This window comes from Myxocyprinus asiaticus, chromosome 42, assembly GCF_019703515.2.
Source record: "Myxocyprinus asiaticus isolate MX2 ecotype Aquarium Trade chromosome 42, UBuf_Myxa_2, whole genome shotgun sequence".
Taxonomy (NCBI): Eukaryota; Metazoa; Chordata; class Actinopteri; order Cypriniformes; family Catostomidae; genus Myxocyprinus; species Myxocyprinus asiaticus.
In genome coordinates this window covers 14,798,838-14,814,550 of record NC_059385.1, presented here as the reverse complement: position 1 = coordinate 14,814,550, position 15,713 = coordinate 14,798,838, and the positions used below count along the sequence as shown (strand labels likewise).

General features: G+C 38.3%; 1 protein-coding gene across 3 annotated transcripts in view; it reads right to left on the bottom strand.

Annotated features, from left to right (window-relative positions):
- The window catches only part of LOC127432502 (mediator of RNA polymerase II transcription subunit 13-like), a 138,851-nt gene that overhangs the window by 64,833 nt on the left and 58,305 nt on the right, over positions 1-15,713 (bottom strand). For all 3 annotated transcript variants that reach the window (XM_051683644.1, XM_051683645.1, XM_051683646.1), the window contains exon 4: positions 2,841-2,986. In XM_051683644.1, the coding sequence (XP_051539604.1) occupies positions 2,841-2,986 (146 nt within the window). The remainder of the gene's footprint in view (positions 1-2,840; positions 2,987-15,713) is intronic.

Sequence of the window (15,713 nt, the reverse complement as noted above, 5' to 3'; positions counted from 1 at the left end):
TACTATACCTGTTGCATTTTTTGTTGTTGCTGTTGTGTGATATTTTTTCTTTTATTTGTTTTACCATGTCGGATTAAGAGAGTGTCCTCATGTTCAAGATGAAAAGTTAAAGGATTAAAGTTGAAGACATCCAAAATAAAGTTCAAGAATTGGTTATAACTGAAATATTTCTTTGTGTGTTTATCAGACAAATTTCATAACCAAATATTAAACTGCAAAAATATTATCAATGCACCTCAATACCGTGATACCGTAGTACCTTGGTATTTTTTGCTTGGTTATCATACTGTGAAAAAGTCATACCGTTACACACCTAGTAGGTAGTCACAAATTTTCCCATGGAGCTAGGAAATTTTATTCCGTACGTGCATGTTTCTTTACTTCCTTGATCAAGCTCCACCTGGCTCCCATGATATATTGATCCACAGATGGCAAGGGGAAAAAATGCAGCTACCAGGGAGAAAGGGGGGAGAAAAGGGTGGATGAATCCATCCTGTGTCCTTCCATTAGCCGGCTCATTCCATGGTATTAATCACACAAATCTATAAAAGCCGCAATGACAGAGGACACCTCCGTCCATCCGGAAGAGGTATTGGAAGAGGAAAAGGGGAGGAGGAAGCGCAATACAAATGGAAAGGTGGTACGATTCATCTTTAATGGGTTACGGCAGCTTAAACCTATGTGCTGTATTTGAGATCATTATCCTTTATCAAAACAGGCTTTAAGAAAACTGTCTCTAAAATGCATTATTTCAAAGAAAACCCAGGGCTTAGTTTAACAGGAGGCTTTACAAACACGCACACACATACACAGCAGGACAAGCAGGTCAGACGAAACAAAACAAACAAGGCTCGTTCACAGAATGTCTCTCCAGGCAAAAATGGCTCTTTTAATATCCTTTAATAAGCTCCCTGATCAAACCAAGGTGACGTGGCCTGAATTCGTTTGGCCTCTGGACTGCCGGCCAAAAATTTGCATTGTAGGGTAGCTTGAAGCATTGAATCCACTGAAGAGGTATCCACACGTCACAGGTTGGCCATCATTAAGAAAGGTCTGCTGTTGTGGTCCGCATTTGATTGAGGGCATCACACAGATATAAACCAATTTTCAGACAAATGGGTAAACATATGTATTCTAATATCACACTGTTCACCTCGCATTTATTCTGTCAAGCAATCTGCGCACTAGCCGTCTCTCTCTCCTCTGCTTGGTTAAGTGAGCTATGAGTTCATTACAACCCTCTCACTGCTCTTTATGAGGCCACAACACTCGCACGCTCACTAATCCGAGACTGTCAGAAGCGGTGAAAAGCAGACCAAAGGAGAGAGAGGGAGAGAGAGAGAGACCGAGAGAGAGAAAAAGGTCAGCTGGTTCCAATTGAATCACAAATTCCTGATTCACTGCAAAGGTTATTTTACCATCAGAAGAATGAATTATATTTTTAAAACTCAAATTTCACTGGAAACATTCTCAAATATGTAATAAAACTACAGGTGTGGTCTAATGAATATCATAAATAGGAAATTTCTGGATACTGATTGGTCAGTTCAGCGTCCCCCCTATGCTAAAATACACTATAGTAACAGCTATGACACGAAACACTTGTTCACCTAGCAACTGTGTGTATAAATAATTGTTATTACAATTACAGCTGCCACAATTAACTAATCGTGACAAGTGTCTATTATAGCAGTCCATGTAGGTTTACTCATGTTGTCAAATTCTTTGTGTGGTTTTGCAGCGATGGAGCATGAACCAATCACAGACAAGTCTGTTGCTCGCTTGTGAATTATTTATTCAAATTTTCAATAACAGTTTTGTTTTTTTATGCTTCTAAGACGGACAATGAGAAGTTGACCATTTAGGCAACTAGCCTAGATTTTACTGATTTTTAAAACAACAATAAATTAATTAAGTTCTTAGCTTGTTTTGGATGTGTATCTTGAGGTAAATTGTTTTAATCAAAATTAAATCACAATTACAATATCAAGGGAAATAATGATTTTTGTCATAACTGTTTGGCACCACTGCACAGCACCCATAGAGGCCACTATTAACCTTAGCATTAGGTCAGAGACTAGCCTATATCTTCTAGTAAATGGATAGCATTTAGGGAATTAGCTTAATAAAATAACATTATTTAAAACACAAAAATGTTTCTCCGTAATAATTCTATTATGTAGTAACCATTTTATTAAAGCTGTGTGTCAAGCCAAACAGTGCCCTTTAGCCCTAAGCATATTCTCAATATAGGGCAATCCCTTAAGTGCATAACTGCATTATAACAACATTCTATACAGTTTGAGAGCTGAGGATTTAAAGATGGAAGTCACTTTCACTGATCTTGTTACCAGTAATGAAGTACACCTTCTTCTTCCCAGTGTTCCCACAATAGAAATAAGTTCACCATTTCTGTATTTTTTTATTAGATAAGGAGGGGTCACTCTATACAGGATGCCACTGGGATTTACTCATTATAAACCATATTTCTGATCAAAGAGGAAACGGCACAGAGAGGAAATTGAGAAACAAAAGGGCACAGAGGAAAACAGAGGATAAGGACAGACAAGAGAGATAAAAAAAAGGGCCTACATACACAATCCAATCATGTCCAAATGGAGAAAATCAGGTTCCGCCCCCTGGATTATATCCAGAGGAAATATTCAATTTTAATTTTAAAAAAAATGCGTCACACTAGGAAAGTTAAATGTGTTGTAAATGCGGTTTCATTTTGTCTTTAAGAGGTCAAACTGAGCAAAGGGAAGGATGAAGGGAAAGATAGAGGAGAGTGAACTTCTCATCCGTGCAGCGTTTAGGCACGTGTCCAGATGTTCTCTCACCTTGGAAGGGGCTGGAGGCCTGCTGGGCCAGTGTCAGGTGCTCCTCACTCAGGTGGTACACAGGCTGGTGTTGATTGATCTCCACGCTGGTGCACACGTTACTGTCTCCATGCAGGAAAAACATGAAGGAGCAAGACAGGTGTTCTCTGTGAAAGGGAGAGACACACGTGTTCAAATTTTTGTTTTAGGCATAGTTTTTGTATTTTACCGAAAATGTCCTATTGATTAATTTGTCAATTTTTGTTCTGACTGAAACGGCATCAAACAAAATACAACGTGAAAAGTGAAGACGGACCTTGTGAAGACCTGAAAAAAAATTGCATATGAGTGGAAAAGTATTAGCAACTTTCTAGAAGTTACTGTGTTATGAATTCTCCATGAGACTTATTAATTTGCTGTGCATTAGAGAGTGATTAGGATACAGAATTACAAGCAGCACAATGTTAGGGCAACTGTGTATAACACGTTATAGCACATAAGGAGACAACAACTTATGAAATTGTGGAAGTATTCCTTAAAATAAATCTGAATGGATACGTAGCAAAGTATCTTACACAATGAATCACATTAATAGCGTCACTGAATACTTGTGAATCATTCAGTTACCATCTGAGAAGTGATTATTACATCCATAAGACTGAATCAGATGCAGTTTAACACTCTAAAAATAGTGGCAGTATCTTCATCTCAAACATGTGAGAAACATCACACGTTTTGAGATGCAGGTGTCTGCTCTTTGACCCCAAGGATTACACTGTGTTTGACCTTCTTGTGAATATGCACGAGGATCTTTAATATAAGTACAAGGACAATAGCACTTTTTATGCATTAGTCACACTCTGAGCTCTGTGAAAAACAGTCCGACTAGGTCACCTTCTTAATAAGTTCTTAAAATCCTCCGTTCACATTAAGCATTATAGCTGCTCTGCTGATTTGGAATCATCGTAGGCATTAAAGCATCTTAAAGAAATTGTAGGTCATTGGCAAAACTACTTGCATGTAAAAATCAAAATGTTTTACTGCAGCCAACAATTACTTAGTTATTCTGAATATAAAAACAAGGCCCCGCTGAGTTCTTTCTGGACACATCTCTGGCCTGGCTGTTTCCCAGTACAGTGGAAGTGCGGGGAGCTTTATAACACTGGTCATAAACCCGTAGAAACTCTCTTTAGAAAAACACAGTACAGGCACAGAGCCATCGGTGTGGACAGCTTCCAAACCTCTGCATGTAGACAGAGAGAGAGAGACTCAATGAAGAGGGCTGTACAGGCAAACACTAACCCCACAGAGAAACAAACACTGCTTTGCAACTACGTCACACCTAAACAAAGTAAACACACCACACAAGCCCCACACACTACTACGGCATGTTTTACTGCAGGCTGCCCCCTGTAGAGATAGTAGTGCAGATGCAATTTGTATCTACTGCTCTGTGGGGTCAGATGTGCCTTATTTCTGTCACATAGACCTTTCAAAGTTCTTAAACCTTCTAAACAACACAAACACACAGAGAGACAAAAGGAGGCTCTGTGCGAGCTCAATACTGCTGGACCATCACATTTGATCACATGGTGTATACGCACAGTGTGCTCAATAACAGCATGTTCATGAAGTTCGCTTTTCAGCTGCAGACAGAGTGATCAGTGTGCGCATCACAGACCCACCCCAAAACAAAAACATGACCTGTAGCCACTGCCCGAGTTAACACCAGCCAAGGTTCCAAACTCGGTAAGCAACAAATGAGAGTGAAAACTGCCTATGGCGAGTAAATGAAACAGTTGCTTGCCAGGTGGCTGATAAATATTAAAAACTGCATGGCACTCCATTTACATGGTTTTACTGAAACTGCATTCTGGCTATAGCTGATGTCGTGAGCAAATCAAATTGAAGACCACAAACATATAGCCCAACTAAAAAAAACAAAAAACACCTGTCGCACATCAGACAGCTTTTCTAGGATGACTGAATGATTTTCTTCCTCCAAGACAAAATGTGGTGACACGTATGTGGATTATTCCTTATACCAACCAAATAAGATCACCAAAATAATTTTTTTTTAAAAGAAACAATGGGTCTTCGTCTGATTTATCTCTTTTAAATGATGTTGTGAGTACCAATGACCTATGCTATTTATCACAAATAAATAATACAAAAACAATATATATATGTTTTTCATGGTTATACTTTTTCCTCAATGAAAGAAACTGATGTGAAAAGAGCATGAAGGCATTAAGGGATGGTTAACCCAAAAATTATAATTCTCATCATTTACTCACCCTCATGCCATTTCAAACGCGTATAACTTTATGCAGAACACAAAACAAGATGTTTTGAAGAATGTATGATGTATTTTTGTCCATGCAATGTAAATCAATGGGGTCCAAATTTTTTTGACTTCAAAAAGGACATAAAGGCAGCATATAAGTAGGCCTAATCCATTCTAGGGATGCGAACAAGTAATAGAGTAATCGTTCTGCACCAGCAATTTGAGAATTAAAAACACTACTCGAATATTACAAATTAACTTTCCTTTCCGCATTTGCCTGCCGTGAGCAGCGCTAAATTACACAGTATTTTGCTTCGCACCTAATCTCACAGTTACAATTAAGTCCACTGGAGGATGCTGTGGATGTGTCGTCAAGATGTTGGACGAGAGACTGTAAAAGTTCAGAGAAAAATCAGTAGCTGGCAGCAAGTAGTAACTGTCGATGGCAGCTAGAGGTACAGTATCCGCCAAAATAACCGTAAGTGGGAGGGGCTTGTCAAATATTATATGTGGATATGCCACTCATTTGTGTAGTTTTTAATACAACTCAAATGCACAAATATGTTTGACAGTTATTGGTAAACATACCAATAATTTACTTTACTGCCCTACAAAGCCAAATTAACACTAAGTATTAAGTATTTACACTGGATATTTTCCCTGAATCTGAACATTCATCTTTTACATGACAGATAGAGTCCCAACTTTGGTAATAATTTTGGTCAAATTTAGCTTAATTAAGCTTTTATCACTTTTATAAGCTTCTATCAATTAAGCTTTCTCAGACCATAACATACATATATATATATATATACATATATATATATATATATATATATATATACATATATATATATATACAGGGCAGAAATATAAATCATACAAAATAGGAATAGCATAATATACCTGTCTATATGACTGATGACAGTACTTTGTTGTCCATAGACATTCATTTAACCTTATAATATTTTATTACTGAATGCGAAAATTTCAAGTTTGGTTCCACAATGTTTAGTGCAGTTGTAATTTCAAATGATCTAATTCAGAATAAAATACTTAATACTAATAATAATGACGACGCTAAAAAAAAAAAAGTCATCTTTATTTATACGATTAAAGAAATATAATTATTTCATATTACAAAACAATAGCGAACACTGGGAAATGCTTCTGTTTGCTGTTGTCATTCAGTACTCTGGGAGTTTAGTGATTGGTTTCAGTCTCTGTTTGGATGCTAATGATTGGCAAATGCCAGCAGCAGGTTCCTCCTCCTCTTCCAAGAGACATTGGCAGGCACTTCCTGCAGACAGCTGATGTTTTTTCATTGAACCCCCTCTCATGAGAGAAGATATCATGGCGTCTGTACTTCTGAAATGTGGAAATACTTGTAATGTTTTGATTCTTATTGAATTCCACTCTATTTGTATTCAGTTCTTGGACTCATGAAAACCAACGGACAAGGATCTGCTTCTATAGTGCAAAGATACAAGGAACTCGGAAGCTGATCAGATCTGTGTGTGTGTGTTAAATCTCTGAACACCAGCAGAACGCCAACTTTCACCACTTGTTTTTCAGAATATTAACAAGTGAAATTATATAAAATGTGACAGCCTTTATGTGGACTCATTTATATATGTGCATCACCCTCAAGCCATCAGTATTGGTTTATGTAAGCTCGTGAGTGCAAATGCTTTTTACTGTTATTTTTAAATATTTTTTTTGGTTTCCATTTTCATCAATGCATGTTGTTCATTACATTTTTCCCAAAAGCAAAGCATAGTTTGTTGAAGTTACCTTACATTGAAACCGCTCTTTTGTGAATAAACGTGCTTTTTAATTTACGAGTAATCAGTTACTTGTTTTTTGTGGGTTAGAGTAGAGGTCGACCAATATATCGGTTTTGCCAATTAATTGGCACCGATAACGGATTTCTGGAACCATCGATTATCGGTAAAAATCCACACTGATAGTTTTTCCCCATTGCGTCCGGTGCTGGAGCGGCTGGGATGGTCTGCTGTCGTAATACAGTATGAGAGCGGCCTATAGAGGCGAAATAAAAACTCACTTCACTGATGCCTTTTGGTGTTTGTTTTGACACGTGAGACTACACTCTGCATGGAGCGGAACACTTCAGATGCGGATTTAAAACATCAACAATGAAAAAGTATGTACTGTATAAAGTACACTACAGTACACACGTTATTATATCATTATAAAGTAATTCATTTGTTGACTACATGCTGCAATAGTAGAGAACAGCAGTATGCTTGCCGACAAGGTTGAGAGGATGCTAACATTAAAGCTAACCTCAGCAGTTAGAACAATGTGACAAAAATGCACACAAGTCCTACCCAAATGTTTAAATATCATGATTGTTACTATCTATTTGCATTAGTTTATATCCAGCTGGTCACGTTTATGCATTCGTTAGCCAGCTAAGTTGCATATTTAAAGCTAGTGACGTGAGAAAGCCAATTAATATCTTCATGCAGCTATGAGAAATGTATAAACAAATCAGAAACGCATCTAATTTCAATGTAAAAAAAAATTTCTCACCGTAATACGATGACTTCAGATCGATCACATTCTTGTGCTAAAAAAGGCTAGACACAGCGCAAGAAATACAGTAACAGAAAGCAGGTGTCTCAGTATGCTTTTAAAGTTCTTTTTAATTAGACACATCATCTAGAAAACAGCACTCCTGCACGAGATGCTGAATAAACAAAAACAAAGGGAAACAAAGACGTTCGTCTAGCACGCGTTTACATACAAAAACAAATGGATGGTTGCAAAAGCATTCAGTGTGAACAGCTCCTTACAGTTGGTGGAGGTCTTTGGCCATTGCGTCTTGCTCTCTTATAAGCATTTCTTAGATTAAGCAATGAATTGTTTAAATGCTTTGTCAAGAAAGATGTTCAACTTGGAAATGTGTGTCTCGGGATCCTCGCGTTCGGTTTCAGTCAGTTGTGTTCCATCGTTTTGAACAGCCCCTGGCCTGGGCTCACAGTCTGAGCCGCTTCACCACTGAGTTCAGCCGAATATCTTACTGATAAGATCTGCTATCTGTGAATATTACTACTCTACATAAAATTGTACTGAATAAAAAAAAACAATGTGGTATTTCGCTGTTATTATGAAGCTTGAGTCTGTAGTAGTAGGAATCAGTGCAAGCGTAACAATGTGAACTGTCTATTGAAACATTTTCCCCCCTCATTTTACTTTTGACTTAACATTTGAGAATATGCCTGACTAAAAAGTTTTATTTATTGATTTTATGCACATTAGTTGAAAATGTAATGCTCTTTTTTAACCGCCAGGATAGGAATGTTCTATGCAATAATATAACGGTGCTGAATGGTTTGTGTATTTATTGAGCCCTCTTGTGGACTAAGGAAACAACGTCAATTTAAAAATCAGCTGACTCTAAAATTCAAATATTAGTTCATATGTATTCATATTTATACATTTATTTCATTTAAAAAAGTTTATTTTTGTAATAAGTTTCAGCACTATTTTACTTTGAGTGTTATTTTTCCATTCAGTATCAATTTAAAAAACTATCGGTTGATTAATCGGTTATCGGCAGGTACTGCCCAACTTATTTAGCGTATCAGTAAAATCCACTATCGGTCGACCTCTTGGTTAGAGTACTCGACTACAAAATTACTCGAAAATGCCCATCCCTAATCTCTAGACCTGAATGATTTAATCCATGTCTTCTGAAGCGATACAAACTTTGGTTGAGAAACAGACCAAAGTTTAAGTCCTTATTCACTAAAAATCTTGACATCTGCCATGAGTTTTTTGGCATAATTTTAACAAGTACCATGGTCGCCAAAAGGTTGATGGTAAACACCAGAAAATAAAAATGCAACGTCTTACTGATTCTGAGAGTGAGTCCCTGTCTTGAAGCCTGCACTGTGTACCAATCAGGTTGGATGTCAGGATTTATAGTGACTAAGGGCTTCAATTTTGTTATGATCTCTTTGGATGAGCTACACATCACACTAGCAGGGTGGATTAAACCACTCAATTCTTTTGATGCCTTTATGCACTTTTTGGAGCTTTGCCTGGACAAAAACACATCACACATCCTTCCAAATATCTTTGTTTGTAACATACGAGTTTGAAACGGCATGAGGGTGAGTAAATGATGAGAATTATAATTTTTGGGTGAACTACCCCTTTAAAAACAGCTAGTGAAGAGTAAAGTTGTGTGTGAGAGAAAGAGAAAAAGAGAGGTAACATTTCAGAGTTACTTGTTGTATTGAGCTGTTACTGACTTGCTGTAAACAGCGCCTCTGGTCAGGGTGTAGCAAACCCCTACTACAAAAGCAACAAACACACTTCACATATCAACTCAACAGCTTTTAACAATTCAGGCACACACAAACCCACACATACTCACACAGGTGGTGTCCATCGCCCAAGTTGTCTGAAGAACCCCTCTCAGTCTGCTGCTAACTTACTATAAAATCTGTCTTGATCCTCTTTCTGTAATTAACTCTCTTTTCCTAAAACACATCAGCACTCTCACTGCAAGTGTGGGAATCCCATTCCAGAGTGAGTGAAGTGAGTAAGTGAGTTCAGTAGATGCTAATCAAGACAGAAGACAAGGTGAAAACAAGAAGGCGTAAACAGAACGCAAAAAAATCATGTCAAATATGTGGTTCTAAACTGGTTTTGCTTCAGCACCTAGATTTTACATTGAACACCAAGTGGAGTCCCAAACAAAAACCAAATTGGTTATCAGACAAATATAATGAAACAGGTCCTTAAAATAAAACAAAAGACATTTATTAAAATTACCTGCAAAATTATTTACATGACATAGGCTGAATTGGAAAGTTGACAATTTTGCCAAAACATAAACAACAGCAAGTGTGATTTAGCCGTTCGAGTTTGATTGGCTGCAATCTCTAGCGTCAACAACAAAAGACATGGGAAGAATTTTCTCCTCCCTTTTCAATGTTGATAAGCCCATTTATTTTGCTATTCTAGCGAAACACTATTATATGGTTAGTCGCATACTATTGTTCGCATTTAGCATTGTTTTTTTCCTTGCTGTGCGCAAACAGACCGACCTGCAACCCATGAGAAACACTGGTCTAAACCACATGACAGTCTGTCTCAGGATTCCATCACCTGAACAATCACAGTGTCTAGATCAGGTGATCAACACCAGAGCATGCCGTTAGGCACACGCACACACACACACACACACACACTCTCTCTCTCTCTCTAAATGAAAACCCCTGGAAGACGTCAGCCACTGTACTGAAGTGTGTTACTAAGCAGCAGCGTGTTTACCACAAATGGAGAACTGAGAATCTCTGAACTGCCTTCAGATTAAAGCAGTCGACCACAGAGAAACGGCAGTTAACACACACAAACATGCACAGTCTACTGCATCCATCAAAGATCCTACAAACAAAGCCTTTACACACAGAGGACATCCTCTCTCTCTCTCTCATTCATAAAGTGTGGCCTTTAAACGAAAAGCTTGCAGTCAATAATATAACTTAAAAACCCTTTAGACTTGACGACATGCATTCAGCTCCACTCGCTTCAACTGTTCACCAAAACAGCTGAACAAACCCGGCGAGACTGTTCGCAAACAAAACGTTTGTTAGTCAACAGTCACTTATGCTAATTAAATGTTTATTGATCTTATGTAACAAGCTTTCACTAAATTCAAAGCCAATGTTCAAACTAAAGAGGATATGATTAGCTGATCTCAATCTAGACAAAGATTATCACAATAACCACACATGGACAGGTCTTATTGTGTTAGTCTTTGATGTAAAATTTGTAATAAAACAAATACACAAGGTGTACTACAGGTTTTCCCTGGATACTGAAATATCATTTATTGGCACAAATACAGACTGCAGTAGAGTGGCAATTCACCCAAAAAAAGTCATCATTTACTCACAATCATGCTGTTTCTAACTTGTATGACTTCCATGAAACACAAAAGGAGATGGTAGGCAGAATGTTAAGGACTGATAGCCTCAGTCACCATTCACTTTCACTGCATCTTTTTAAAATACAATGAAAGAGAATTGTGACTGAAACTGAATATTCTGCCTAAAATCTCCTTCTGTGTTCCACAGTAAAAAGTAAGTCATATGGGCATCTTTCTGTTCTAAATTAACACTTAACCTTGTATTAGAGTAGGATACAAGAAGGAGGGTCTATTTTCTTTGTGCGTATTTGCATGCAAGCTAATTTAGCTCTCCTTTGTGACGGTCCCTTTAAAGTGGCCCATTCCAACCTCACTTTCTTAATTAATTGGTCATAATTTCCAAACCACAAAATTAAACAGAAGGGGGAAAAAAGTGCTTTTTGAAAATGAGGCGGGAGAGACCAGACTGGAGACCTTGGAACATACCACAGACCGTAAATCTATCCACAACTGATACACTGCACACACACTCCTTAAAGCAGAGAAGACAGGAACTTCTGAAGAAGACTATCTACAAGAGTCAGGGCCAGAGTGTAACAAGCATCTGGAGAGGAGAGATGTATGAAGATGGGGAGGAGAGGAAAAACAGGAATAAATATTGGGGTGGAGAGAAAGCAAAGAGTTGACATTTCGACATTCACCACTGATATCTGTGACCAACGTATAGTGTCAGCATGTGAAAGTGTGAGAGAAGCTGGAGGGTGAACAGGAATTGAGAAGTGAGAGAGCGGGAGCTTTGGAATGTCAGGAATCCCACATCAGTCACACCGGAATTGGGCTCAGAAGGCAGCAGAGAGACTCTGGATGAGGTGGAGCTGTAGTCTGGGCAGAATCCTAGATTTACAGAGGTGCTTTGAGTCTGGAGCAACCCTGACCAGTCCCGATTTAGTGTGTTTATTTGAACCCATCCAGGAGCAGAGGGTAGAAGAAGGGTTACCTTTGATAATCTGGACATGCCTTTGAATTTTCAGCATGGGAACAATAATGAAACTTCAATGTGAGGGGGGTGTCAGGGTTACAAGTGTGAAAACAGTACAGGTGCATCTCAATAAATTAGAATGTCGTGGAAAAGTTCATTTATTTCAGTAATTCAACTCAAATTGTGAAACTCGTGTATTAAATAAGTTCAATGCACACAGACTGAAGTAGTTTAAGTCTTTGGTTCTTTTAATTGTGATGATTTTGGCTCACATTTAACAAAAACCCACCAATTCACTATCTCAAAAAATTAGAATACATCATAAGATCAATAAATAAAAACATTTTTAGTGAATTGTTGGCCTTCAGGAAAGTATGTTCATTTACTGTATATGTACTCAATACTTGGTAGGGGCTCCTTTTGCTTTAATTACTGCCTCAATTCGGCGTGGCATGGAGGTGATCAGTTTGTGGCACTGCTGAGGTGGTATGGAAGCCCAGGTTTCTTTGACAGTGGCCTTCAGCTCATCTGCATTTTTTGGTCTCTTGTTTCTCATTTTCCTCTTGACAATACCCCATAGATTCTCTATGGGGTTCAGGTCTGGTGAGTTTGCTGGCCAGTCAAGCACACCAACACCATGGTCATTTAACCAACTTTTGGTGCTTTTGGCAGTGTGGGCAGGTGCCAAATCCTGCTGGAAAATGAAATCAGCATCTTTAAAAAGCTGGTCAGCAGAAGGAAGCATGAAGTGCTCCAAAATTTCTTGGTAAACGGGTGCAGTGACTTTGGTTTTCAAAAAACACAATGGACCAACACCAGCAGATGACACTGCACCCCAAATCATCACAGATTGTGGAAACTTAACATTGGACTTCAAGCAACTTGGGCTATGAGCTTCTCCACCCTTCCTCCAGACTCTAGGACCTTGGTTTCCAAATGAAATACAAAACTTGCTCTCATCTGAAAAGAGGACTTTGGACCACTGGGCAACAGTCCAGTTCTTCTTCTCCTTAGCCCAGGTAAGACGCCTCTGACGTTGTCTGTGGTTCAGGAGTGGCTTAACAAGAGGAATACGACAACTGTAGCCAAATTCCTTGACATGTCTGTGTGTGGTGGCTCTTGATGCCTTGACCCCAGCCTCAGTCCATTCCTTGTGAAGTTCACCCAAATTCTTGAATCGATTTTGCTTGACAATCATAAGGCTGCGGTTCTCTTGGTTGGTTGTGCATCTTTTTCTTCCACACTTTTTCCTTCCACTCAACTTTCTGTTAACATGCTTGGATACAGCACTCTGTGAACAGCCAGCTTCTTTGGCAATGAATGTTTGTGGCTTATCCTCCTTGTGAAGGGTGTCAATGATTGTCTTCTGGACAACTGTCAGATCAGCAGTCTTCCCCATGTTTGTGTAGCCTAGTGAACCAAACTGAGAGACCATTTTGAAGGCTCAGGAAACCTTTGCAGGTGTTTTGAGCTGATTAGCTGATTGGCATGTCACCATATTCAAATTTTTTGAGATAGTGAATTGGTGGGTTTTTGTTAAATGTGAGCCAAAATCATCACAATTAAAAGAACCAAAGACTTAAACTACTTCAGTCTGTGTGCATTTAATTTATTTAATACACGAGTTTCACAATTTGAGTTGAATTACTGAAATAAATGAACTTTTCCACGACATTCTAATTTATTGAGATGCACCTGTAGATCCTATCTGTACTACTTCAATTGACACCTGTAATTCCACTTGCATCTTGCAATCAATATATTAGTAAATCAAGAGTAATGTTGCTAAAATGCCCAGATGCAATCAACCAACTTTTTATTGCACTTTCTGCACCGATTTTGGGGGGATATCTGCATAATTCTAGAGAATACATTTAAACATGGTAACGTGTTAAAGTAACGCTGAGTAAAAATATAGATTTTTACTATAGATCAATCTTAAGATCAATTCTTTTTTATTTAAAGTTTCCTTGAGTTTTATTTTTTGTATTAAATCTGCTAAATAAATAGCAATTGAACTCTTTCAGCTCTGTTTTTGATTTGATTTTTAAATTAGTATTTTTCGCAAAGTACCAGTTAAAATCGGGAAATCTGCATCGATGTGGAAATCCTTAAACAGAGCTGAGAGAACTACACTCTTGTTAGCACCTGAAAGTCAAATCAAATTAAGGTCCTTTCCCACTGGCGGTACTAAAACCCGTTTTAGGTACTTCTCCCCAGGATTATTACTTCTCGTCGCTTTTGCACCTGAGAAACTATAGTTCCTTGAAGCCGTTTTAGGGGACATTTTATTTCCTACTCCGGGGTAGGTCCTTTTGGAGCATATATTGACTGTGGGAGGTTCTGTAGCTTGTGATTGGTCAAATAACATATGACGCACAAAGAATTGAGAAAGGAGGAGTCCACAGCTGCCATTAGTAAACATACTAGCAGCTAGCCTGCTATTCAGAGGATTGCGCTAATTTTTAAATTCCCTTAACAGAAATAACATATAACAAAGTATCCAAAGAGAATCACCCATTTCACATGTGTGTGTGACTTCATAGGGAGACACGCTTTGAGTTTTCATCACATCTGTACTTTTTGTACTGTGCCAAAACAGAAAATAAAGTGATTTCTGGATTATAACATTTAATTTTTCCTGGGATGATGGATATAAATAATCATATGCTTATCGAGAGTGGGTAATTGAACTTTATTATACACTAAACTGTCACGATATCTACTTTACATAATAGAAGTATTGTGTGCCTGTTACTGCATTATTAACTTGCATCAAGATGACATCTTTAAGTCAATGAGGGAGTATTTCATTACAGTAATTTATATTGTCATAAAATCCTTTACCGTAAAAGATTGTGTTAATAAATGTTTATAGTGAATTTTCAACAAGTTGTCCGCTGCGTTCAATGTGTGCTCCATGGTTAAACAGCACTTTCGCCGCCTTGTCTCTCCTCTTACTCCGGCTGTAGCACGGAGCACTGCACGCACGGCACACGAGCCCAGTAACCTGAAGACACAGGCTGTGGCCAAAAACTGGAAAATGCTGCCTTGAGGCTGTATAAGGATGGATGAAGGTAGGATGAATAAGGTGCTTTTTAAGCTGTTCAGAGAGCTCTGTTCATCCAAAATCACTGTTGTTTAAACCATTAACTGATTAGGCAGCTGCCTATGCTTTCCGACGCAGCCAAAGTTTGTATAAAACAGCCCTTACAAATGTGTAACTCCAATATTTATGTCCTCCTTCGGTGTTGTTGATTTCATTGTTGTTGTTGCTGCTAAGGAATCGCGCTTGCAAATAAAGTCACAAGAAAAATGGTCGATACTACAAATGGTTACTTTGATGAGTGCGAATGCAACAGGGGAAATGTCTCCACTGGTGTCCGGTTCCTCTTAAGAGTTCTCATCTAGAAAGTTGCTAAGGGAAAAGTACCAGGACTGTAGGTGGGAAAGGGCCTTTAGTGTTGTCAAAAGTACAGGTACTTCAGTACCAAGTCGGTTCTAAAATAAAAAAAGATGTCATGATACCAGTATTTGGGCAGTACCAAGCATAGACTTACTCCGATACCCACATGCTGTCTGACAGATACATGACTGCTTTCAAATGCTCAAGCTTATTTGACGGAGTGCTCTGTTACTCCTTTTAATCTGAAATGCACAATTTATCAAATTGAAATCGTGATATGTCCTAGTGTGATTATTAAACCGTGAAAGGCTGCA